The sequence below is a fragment of the Arachis ipaensis genome, chromosome B2, assembly GCF_059453495.1.
Source record: "Arachis ipaensis isolate K30076 ecotype BB chromosome B2, ASM5945349v1, whole genome shotgun sequence".
NCBI classification, from domain to species: Eukaryota; Viridiplantae; Streptophyta; class Magnoliopsida; order Fabales; family Fabaceae; genus Arachis; species Arachis ipaensis.
In genome coordinates, this window is record NC_142437.1 from 24,046,051 (window position 1) to 24,057,999 (window position 11,949).

General features: G+C 38.8%; 1 protein-coding gene across 1 annotated transcript; it reads right to left on the minus strand.

Moving 5' to 3' along the window:
• Positions 1-10,114: 10,114 nt before the first annotated feature.
• LOC148573317 (uncharacterized) lies at positions 10,115-10,679 on the minus strand. Its single transcript, XM_088504455.1, has 2 exons — positions 10,662-10,679; positions 10,115-10,576 (listed from the first exon to the last, which is right to left on the minus strand). Exons 1-2 carry the CDS (start codon positions 10,665-10,667, stop codon positions 10,115-10,117), a joined length of 468 nt encoding a protein of 155 aa, XP_088360581.1. The 5' UTR covers positions 10,668-10,679.
• Positions 10,680-11,949: the final 1,270 nt, after the last annotated feature.

Genomic DNA, 11,949 nt, shown 5'->3' on the forward strand with positions numbered 1-11,949 from the left:
CCATCCTCAACTCACACATTGACTCTTTACCCAAAATTTCCAAAATCACCATCTAACCATTTTAACACTTCTCAATCAAATGGCTAAAGGACAAACACAATATCATGTCATACATCCTTCCTCATCCCAATTTCCAATAATACCATTTCCAATCAACCATCATTATACATGATCAACATCATACTCACCATCAACATGGTACCACCCATCAATTCAACCTCAATCATCCATCAAGCATATATCACAACATGCATTTTCTCATATATCACACAATCAAGGCATCAATATTCATAATCACATATATGATCACATCATATATCTCAATCATTCAACAACATCATCAATTCAATGCCTATCTTAGGGCCTCTAGCCTAAGTATTTCCTTCCACATTACATATTAGATACGGGAAACCGAAACCATACCTTAGCCGATTTCCCACGCTCAACCGGAGCACTTCCAAACCACTTGTCCACAAGCTCTCAAGATATCAACACCTCCAAGAACAGATTTTATCACACAAAACCCTTTTCCAAGCTTTCAAAAATCACCAATCAAGCTCCAATATTCACATATACACAACCTAAGCCACAATCATCATATCCATACACAACATCTCAATATCAAAACATCATAGAACAATAAATTACACTAGGGTTGAGAATCTTACCACACCCAAGGTCCAAAGAGACAAGATTAACCTTCTCCTTCAAGAGAGTTGGGTCCTATAACATCAAAGAACCCAAAATCTCAACATTTTTACTCATGAAACTCGAAATCAAGGGCTGGAATTTCGAACAGTAAAACGTGGCTTACCTCAAGATTAATTGTATGGGTTTTGTAGAGCTCTCCGCGGTGAACGCGTGGCCGCAAACGGAGCGGCAATCGGAGCTCTAGATCAAAAGTTATGGTGGTTTGAAGATCAAGTGAGAGATAGAACTTGAGAGAGTGTTCTTCCCTCCATGGCCTCCATTTCAGCGTGTTTAGTGTCTCAAATGAGGAGAGAGAGTGCTGAAAACTAGGGTTTTGGTTTAGTTTAGTTGGGTCAAGGGCCCACTTTGGGTCCGGTTGGCCCGGTTTGGCCCGTTCGGTCCAATCTTGGTCCGATTTCTATAAAATTGGTACCGAAATTCTCGTCTCAATTTCCTCTATCATATTAAGCCATAAAAATAACATTTTTGGCTTTCTATAATAAATTCTCATTTATGGGTTAATTAGCCGTTAATTAACCGGATCTTACATGTAGCATCTGGTGACAAGTCTTCTTGATAAACTAAAAAGTTTTATAGTTAAAACTTTGAAGTAGCAGTAAAAACTGTTAATACGCTGGTCAGCCCAGATCGTGGTCCCGGTTGTAAGTCCTAGTGAGGCAGTGAATCCGTTGGTTAACGAGGGTGGTCCCGTAACTCACAAAGTTCTAACCATAAAATGGCTAGTTTATTGAGAACGATGAGTAGTTTAAATCTAGGAAAAAATAATTCTTTAGTAGTAAAAACAGATAATGATGAAGCATCAACCTCCGGAACTAAAAATGAATTAGAAATAGCTAAGTTAGAGGAAAGTTTTCATAATTGGAATATACCTATAATAGATAAAAATGAAGTATACAAAAAGAGAAATTTCTGGGAAGGAAGAGATTATAAAATTTATATGTTAGAATACTGTAAATTGGGAACAAGTAATAATAGGACTATTACCATCTTAGAAGAAGATAAACTAAAAGAACATAGTAACAAAGGATACAACTTCATCCATATAGCATTAATACAAGTAGCAGTAAAGCCAAATTTTAGAATAGAAATAAATGTTCCTATATTATTGACATTAAGAGATACAAGATTTCAAAATTTTAATGATTCGCTACTAGGAATATTAGAAAGTAATTGTCATGATGGACCAGTTTTCTTCAATTATTATCCGATTTATGCTATGAATCTGAAAAATGAATATACTTGGCAAGCCTTAAAATTGCATGTCCAATCTGATGAAAAAATCATAAATGAAAAATATGATCCATTTGAAATAATCTATAGAATATATTATAAAATTACTAAGGTTAATTATAACTTTAAAGCATTAAGACAATCTTCAAAAGAAGAAACAATAATTATGAATACCAATCTAAAAAGATTTAATATACAAACACCTAGAAAGCTAAGACATGAGCAATTAATAAGCAAAATGCCTGAAGAATGGGTAATACCTGATATTATTGAAGAACCACAAATAGAAAACACTAGATTAAGAGAAATAATAAGAGAATGACCGGATATTAGAATTAGGATGAATAGATCCCAATCATTAAGAACTCCCGATAATGTTGAAACTATTAGTCATAGAAATTCTATAGATTCATCAATAGGAAATATGGATAATATTATAGGAATTAATAATACAAGGCCTCATATAGCCACTCCTGTATATAAATCACCTTCGGAATTCAATCCAATAGAATCACAAGTATTATCAGTAATTATCAAGGAAGAACCATTTGAGATTGATAAGGAATGGATAAGACAAGATTTTAATGCTGATTATAATAAACCATTAAGGGATTGGTATTTTACCAATTATTCCGAAAATGGAATTATTAGATTAAGAGGACTATTCTATGATTTTATGAAAGAAAATAGAATTAATTTATACTTCTTTAACTGGTACGCTAATTATTACTTTAAAGGCAATAAAAAATTATGTCATTTAAGAAAATCGACTATTGTATGGAAAACTAGTTCAGGATCAATAATAGAATCTGAATATCCTCCTAAAGAAACTATTAAAATACCAGTTGAAAAATATTTAGAAGTAGAAGCAACACTCTATAAGGATAGCAATGCAGAAGAAAACATAGAAAAAAGAGATATTAAGAAATTACATCAACAATTAAACTTTACTAATATCATGTTAGATATAATGAAAAATCAATTAGAAAGAATAGAAAATATGAAAAAACCATTAAAGTAGAAAAACCTATATAAAAACCTATATATAAATTACAAAGCTTAGATAACATTAATTTAAAATCTAAAGTAGAAGCAGAAGTTGAAGAATTAAAAGAAAAATTTAGAAGTATTAGTTTGGGAAAAATGACGATTAATATATTAAAAAAGGAAGAAGAATTAGAAATAAATAAAATATCTCATAAAAGAGATTATCCTAAAACAAGAAATTATTATTCTAGACCATCACCAGTATATGTAGGTTTAGAAGAAAGAATACAATTAGTACAAAACAGTTTCACAGGATCAGACTTAGTAAAATGGAATATAGATGGATTAAGTGAACAAGCCATTTTGGATCAAATGTGTAATATGACTATGGCTGCAACTGCTTATAAGATGAGAAAAGCTTCTAATAAAGAAGCAGCAATTATGTTAACCCAATGATTTACAGGACAATTAAAAAGTTGGTGGGATAATTTTCTTAGCATACAAGGAAAAGAGTTAATTAATTAATTAATTAATTAATAATAATAATAATAATAATAATAATAATAATAATAATAATAATAATAATAATAATAATAATAACACCAATATAACTGAAAAATAGATAAATAATAATAACATATATCGATATAACAATAAATAAATTTGACATTAGAGCATGGATATGTGTTTTCGACCAATTTGACATTGTTAATGTTACAAAAACCTTAATAAAAGCTGCAGGTGCTAGTTCTTGTAACGAGGATGATTTAAGTTACTTCAAACTAGATTGAAGGATAAGTTAATGAGGAAGAAATTCTTAATTGTTTTGGATGATGTGTGGATTGATAATTCCAAAAGCTGGAAAAGTCTTCAAAAACCTTTTTAACGTGGGAAAAAGGGAAGCAAGGTTCTTGTAACAACTCGAAATGATAATGTTGCCGATGTAGTGAAAACTATTTCAGCATATAAGCTTGGTTTATTGTCAGATAAAGATTGTTGGTCACTTTTTGTGAAACGTGTATTTTTTTCTACTGCATCGAAGGAGTATTCAACTCTAGGATCGGTTGGTCAACAACATGTCAAAAAGTGCAAAGGGCTACTGATATGGTCGTCATAAACGAGCTATAACTCGGCACGGTCCGTTATAGCTCCTTCATTCATGAGCTATAACTCGGTCAGATAAATGCTCTGTCATAACCGACGATAAAACGGTAACATGATCAAGGGACGTTACCTATCTTTTTGTAACCGACTTTAAATACTAGAGACGTAACAGCCGAGCAGTCGACCATATAAAAGCCAGGTAAAGTATTTTCTTCGGCAAGTAAGATATAACACAATATACTGACTTAAGTTTTGGAGTGCCTTTGCAGGTACACTCCCCCCTCATTTGTTCGCGCTATTCACGTCACACCAGAAAGAAAAGCTCGAAATTCAAGGATCGGACGATCAGCCTCAAAGCGTATAAGCTCGGTTAATACCTCTATTTCGCAAGCAAGAACAATTGGCGCCCACCGTGGGGCCGAGGAAATCAAATTTTTCTTTTGGTCCTATTACCCCTGCTTACGCCCATGGCTGACGTACCACCTCCTTCGCTATCGGAACTTATGCGGATGATAGCTGAGCTACAACAAGCCAATCAACGGATGGCCGATGAAAATCAAATAATGGCTGCTCAAATCGCCGAGTTGAATCATGTTCGGATAGAACATGACGAGACTCATCATCAACAACCAGAGGATAATGAACATCATTCTCAACCATCACACGTCTCGGAGACTATCCGAGCCAACAAAGTTCAACCCGACGATGACAAAGGAGAGTCCGACGAACTTGTGGGACCCTTCACAGAAGAAGTGATGAACTTCGAATTGCCAAAGAGATTCACCTTGCCACTAACCCTCACACCTTATGATGGGCTCGGAGACCCAAAGAAGTTTCTCAAAAAGTTTCGATCAATAATGATCGTCAACGGCGCATCAGATATTGTTCTATGTCGCTGTTTTCCGAATTATTTAGATGGTCCTGCACTTGATTGGTTGTGTGCTTTGCCTGCAGGTTCTATCTCGCAATTTCAGCAACTGGCCAAGCTCTTTGAGAATCACTTCGCCGGATCAGCAAAATACCTGCATGATTCTGACTATCTGAATACAATCAAGCAAGGGCAAAATGAAAGTCTGAAGGATTACATGACCCGCTTCACAAAAGTCGCCATCAGCATATCCGACCTCTATCCCGAAGTCCATTTACATGCAATCAAGAGCGGCCTCAGACGGGAAGTTCCAGGAAATAATTGCGGTAGCCAAGCCCAAAACCCTTGCCGAGTTCCGGGAGAAAGCCAAGGGCCAAATAGATATCGAGGAGCTCAGATAAGCTCAGAAATCCGACAAACCGAACTACAGAGACGATGACAGAACTCCGAACAGTAAGAAAGGTTTTAAACTAACACCTCGCTTTGATTCTTACACGCAGTTTAATACTAAACGAGAGGACATCATCAAAGAAATTTTAAATTCCAAACTCATCAAGCCACCAAGAAAAGCCGGCACCTACCAAGACAGTAAGAACGTAGACAAATCTAAATATTGTGCCTTCCACTAGAAGCACGGCCACACCACTGATGACTGTGTGGTAGCAAAGGATCTTTTAGAATGTTTAGCTCGGCAAGGTCACATCGACAAGTACATCGGCGGCCACATTCAAAAACGTTCCACACCTTCAAGGAACGAAGATTCATCAGAACAACAGCACCGAGGAAAAGAAAGGACAACACCAAATCAATATGAAAAGCCCCGAGGTATAATCAATTGTATTTCAGCTGGATACGCCGGCGGAGGATCATCAAGCTCGGCAAGAAAACGATCATACCGAGCTATATGCTCGATAGATGGGTCCCCTCCTGAAGCAACTCTCACAACACAACTTCCCCAAGTGACATTCACACACGCCGACTTCAATTCAAACATAAACAACTTGGACGACCCTGTAGTCATCACCCTTCAATTAGGCGATCTATTGGTAAGGAAAGTACTTCTGGATCCAGGAAGCCGCGCCGACGTTCTATTCTACACAACATTCCAAAAAATGAAGCTCAGCGACAACACACTCCAGCAAACAGGAGGAGACCTCGTCGGATTCTCGGGTGAGCAAGTACCAATATTGGGGTCAGTGTGGTTACAAACCACACTGGGTGAGCATCCTCTTTCCAAAACATGTGATATTCAATATTTAGTTGTTGATTGCTTTAGCCCATACAACCTCATACTAGGCCGACCTTTTTTGAATAAGTTCGGCGCCATTGTATCTACAGTTCACCTGTGTGTCAAGTTCCCTTCGCAGCATAACCAGGTTGTAACAATCCATGGAGATCATAAAGAGGCGCGCCAATGCTACAACATCAGCATGAAGCTACCAACCCGTTTCAAACAACAAGTCAACAACCTACACCACGCATCAAACAACTCGGCATTAGCCGACCTTGATCCGCGAGCCGACTTTTCGGAACGACCAACACCATCCGGAGACTTACAGAAAGTATATTTTCATAATAATCCTAACAAATTCACTTATGTAGGTACATCCCTCGATGATGGTGAACTACAAGCCATCACCACCTTTTTACAAACACAAGCCGACCTCTTCGCGTGGACACCTTCCGACATGCCCGGCATCGATCCACAGATAATCAGCCACAAATTAGCAATAAACCCATCTGCACGACCGGTACAACAGAAGAAACGGAACCTCGGCGAAGAAAAGAAAAAAGCATCATTAGAAGAAACTCAAAAGCTGATCAATGCAGAGTTCATCAAGGAAATCAGATTTACTACCTTGCTAGCAAATGTGGTAATGGTAAGGAAACAAAACGGTAAGTGGCGCATGTGCGTCGACTTTATTGATTTAAACAAAGTCTGCCCGAAAGATTCTTACCCTTTACCATCCATAGATTCTTTGGTAGATAACGCTTCCGGTTATGATACCTTGAGTTTCATGGATGCTTATTCGGGTTATAATCAAATCCTCATGCATCCCTCTAATCAAAACAAAACGGCATTTATCACTAAATTTGGTAACTACTGCTATAAAGTTATGCCCTTTGGACTAAAGAATGCAGAAGCAACCTACCAGCGACTTACGGACAAAGTCTTCACAAAACAAATCGGCAGAAACATCGAAGTATATGTCGACGACATGGTCGCCAAGACACAGCTCAGAAAAAACCATATCGACGACTTATCAGAGATTTTCGAGCAAATTCGTCACTACAACATGCGTCTAAACCCAGAAAAGTGCACCTTTGCAGTTCAGGGAGGTAAATTTTTAGGTTTCTTATTGATGAACAGGGGCATTGAGGCGAATCCAGACAAATGCCGAGAAGTCCTGGAAATGACAAGCCCAAAAACCGTAAAGGAAGTCCAACGCCTCACCGGCAGACTCGCTGCACTATCCAAATTTGTTCCATGCCTAGCTTCAAAATCCACTCCTTTTTTCCAAACGATAAAAAAGAAAAACAAATTTCACTGGAATGACGATTGCGAGAGAGCTTTTCAAAAACTAAAAACTAATCTCTCCCAACCGCCGATCTTACAAAAACCCCCCATCAAGGGGAAGACTTATTCCTGTATTTATCAGTGACTGATTGGGCTATAAGCTCTGCTCTTGTTACAGAAAGGAACAAAACTCAACATCTAGTATACTTTGTCAGCAAGACTCTTCAGCATGCCAAGCTCAATTACCCGGGAATTGAAAAGCTGGCTTTAGCACTAGTTTTCTCAGCAAGAAGACTCCGACCTTATTTCCAATATCATGTTGTCCATGTCAAGACCGATCACCCATTACGCCAAGTGTTACACAAACCAGAAATCGCCGGACGACTTATTAAATGGTCAATAGAATTGTCAGAATTCGACATAAGGTACCAATCAAGAAGACCAATTAAGTCCCAATTTTTAGTAGCCTTCATTGCAGAACTAACTACTCCTTCAGAAGATGATCATACAAAACAATAGAGCTTATACGTCGACGGCTCATCTAACACCGAGGGCTGTGGCGCCGAAATACGTCTCCAGTCCGACGATGGCTTTACTCTAGAACATTCATTGCACCTAACATTCAAAGCTAGCAACAATCAATCCGAATATGAGGCCCTCATTGCAGGACTCCGCCTTTGCTTGGACCTCCACATTTCAACTCTAAAGGTATACTGTGACTCCTTATTGGTCGTACAATAGGTAAACGACCACTTCCAAGTAAGGGATCCTCTCCTTTCTAAATATTTATTATTAGTTAAAGATTTGATCTCAAAGTTTTCAAATTTTGAAATTCAACACATCCCACGAGAACAAAATCAAAGAGCCGATATCTTATCTAAACTCGGAAGCACACAATCCGACTTATCCACACTGCACCAATCCACTATTACATCACCAAGTGTAAGTCTAACAGATGTACTAAGTGTCACACAGGAACAGGGTTGGCAAGACGATTACATACAATATCTAAAAACAGGTCAAATACCAAATAAGGTCGACAGCACAAAAAGATTCCGAAGACAAGCATCGTTCTTCACATTGATCAACGAAACCTTATACCATCGAGGATATACTCGGCCGCTACTAAAATGTCTCAACAAAGAAGAAGCCGACCTAGCCCTGTCGGAAGCACATGAGGGCATTTGTGAAACACATACAGGAGCTCGGAGCCTAGCCTCAAAAATATTCCGCACAGGTTTCTTTTGGCCAACCTTACAACATGACAGCAAGACTAAAGTTCAGACTTGTGAAAACTGTCAGAAACATGCACCACTCATACATCTCCCTGCTGAACAACTACATTATTCCGACGTAAGTTGGCCTTTCTATCAATGGGGGCTAGACATCCTCGGTCCATTCCCAACGGCACCGGGGCAGGTAAAATTTTTATTGGTTGCAATTGATTATTTCTCAAAGTGGTTGGAAGCCCAACCTTTAGCCAGAATCACATCACAACAAGTAATTTCCTTTACTTGGAAGAATATTATTTGTCGTTTCGGCATTCCCCATCATATCATCACTAACAATGGTCTCCAGTTTGCTGACCATAAATTCCAATCCTTTTTGCAGAACGTTAAGGTCAAATAGCATTTCTCCTCCGTTGAACATCCTCAGACAAACGGGCTAGCAGAAGCAGCGAACAAGATCATACTACATGCTTTAAAGAAAAAGTTAGATGATTCCCAAGGACTTTGGACCGAACTAATACCAGAAATCCTTTGGGGTTACAACACAACACCCCAGTCATCAACAAAAGAGACTCCATTTCGCCTAGTATATGGCTCTGAATCTATGATATCCTTAGAAGTCTCACACAGCTCGGTCTGAACTCAACTCGGCAATCAGGATGAAGCCCGGCGAGCCGAGCTAGATCTCATCGAAGAAATAAGGGAAACATCCACACTGCGACAACGCGTGGCTCAGCAAGCAATCACCCAACGACATAACAAATCGGTCAGAAATCGATCATTCCAAATCGGCGACTTAGTTCTTCGAAAGACGGAAACAGCGCGCCAACCTCCATCCCATGGAAAGCTCGCGGCAAACTGGGACGGCCCCTACCGAGTTATAAAAGTCCTCGGCAACGGAGCATATAGGTTAGCATCCATGAATGGTACAATACTACCTAACACCTGGAACATTTCCTCATTAAAGAAATTTTACAGTTAAACATCAGGACAGGCTTGTACTCTTTTTCCTACTACCAAGTTTTTTCCCAATGGGTTTTGCTTGGAGAGGTTTTAACGAGGCTAGCCTACCTGAGCCTTTGTAACCAAAGGACTACCAATTCTATTATATGTAATGAATCTATCTCATTTTATACAAACTGTGTCACATTATCACATTTGCTTTTACAATCAACAATGCTTGACACGATTTCATCTATGGTCAAACCTCAAAATGACATACGTCTTCGTCTAACATTCAAATCAAGCATACTCGGCAAACACTACATGGAATGCTCTTAACTAAATTCCTATCAATCGCACAAAATGCTGATCAAACCACTCAGCACAAATCAAAAACGAATATAGATAAGGTCAAACAAACTCTATTAATGACCTCCAAAACAGTTACTGTCAATAATGTATCATCAATTACATTATCCATCAAAACATAAAAATATTTCACCAAAACAAAACTCCATTAAAATACTAAATATTCTCTGCCTCATCTTCGGCAACACCATCATCCTCAACCATCTTCCCATCTCGAACGATCTTACCAGGATCAAACTCAGAAAAATCAACACCTGGAGCAATAAACTTCGCTTGTAAGGCCGCCCTTTCAAAACCCTCTACAAACGAATCCAAAATTTCATCACTTTTCTTCTTCTCCATCTCCTTCAGCCGAGCAGTAACATCAATCAGCCGAGTTTCCATACTCGCCAAATCAGCTTCCTTTTTCATCAAGTCTTCAACATCCTTAGCATAACTATCCTTAGTCTCCTTTAGCGACTTTTCACTTTCAGCCAACTTACTCTGTAGCTCAGAAACAACACTCTTCCTCTTACTTAACTCTTCTTTCATCACCAGAAGTTCATCCTTCTCCTCTACCACTTTCTTATGCCTCAGCTCCTGACTCCGCCCCAAGCTGGCCAACCTCAACCCAACAACCTACAAAACATAACAACAATAAGGAAAGAAAATACATAAAACCCAACTAACCAGGAAAAAGCCTAAACCAAAGGGAAGACCTTACCTGCATATATTGCCCAATAGCTACTTCACCAACCTCTTTTGCAAGAGAAACATCAGCCTCAGATTGACAATGTTCGTCTACAACAGCCATGTAAGGATACTATTTCCCCCACACAGAAACACCCTCACTGAGCTCGGACATCTCATGAAGTTTTTTCTGATTCCCAACAAAAGCCCGAATCTCATCCAGAGACACTCTTTCCTCCTTCCCACTAGACTCATCGGACAAATCCACCACCCCCTGACTTCCTCTTCCTCGCAATTACCTTCCTACGCCCCTGACGAGGCTGAACTACCTCCCCAGGCGTTGCCACTTTCTCACAGTTCGACGATGAAACCTCCTTTTCCAAATTCTTACTTTTGAAGCGTGACCTCAAAGAAGCAGCCGAGACCCCAGGGTACTTCCCACCTGCAATATAAAAACAAGAACACATCAAAAACCCATACAAAGTCAATACAAAAACAACAAATATCCCAAACTCACCCAGGTAATTTATCACTGCCTCCTTATCATCTTCCCATTTGAGTAACTCATACATAGATATTAGATCCTTACGATCAATACCCTCAACCAAAAACTCAATCAAACACACATTCCTCGGCGAAATGACTTCAGGACTGAGTATATTTTGCGGTTCTGAACACCACCACAAAGAAAACTTCTCGGCCAGATTTTCATCAGCATAAAAAGAAAATTCATTTTCTACACTCCTAACCTTAAGATACATTTCTTTAAAATCCTTGAACGAGGATTTATACAACCTAAAAATAGCAAACCCAGGGGTGCTATTGAAATTTATCCAACCCCCCTTCTACACCCCATTTGCTTGAAATAAAGAAAAAAACAAATCAACCATTGGCGTCTCCTCAAGATATTCCATCAAAACCTCAAAGGAACGCAGAAACGCCCAGTCTTTAGGATGAATTTGAGACGGAGCACAGTTCAACTGTTTCAAAACTTGGCACTCAAACTCTGTAAATGGCGATTTCACCCTCAACTCCTCAAGCACACAGCTGTGCATGTAGAAGAACTCGAAACCCTGCCCTCGATGATACACCCTATCATCGTTACTACATGAAAGCAACTCAATCTGAACCCCAGAACCAGCCCTAACGACTCTTGCTAAGTTCACCTCCTTCACTGCAGATTCATCACGAAACAGAGAGACTCGAAATTTCACATCCTCACCAACCCAGTCATAAGACCAATCAATCTCACCTTTTTTATCTTTCCCCAACCCCATTAGAACACAACAACAAGAACAACAGAAGGGAACAAGAACAGAAGA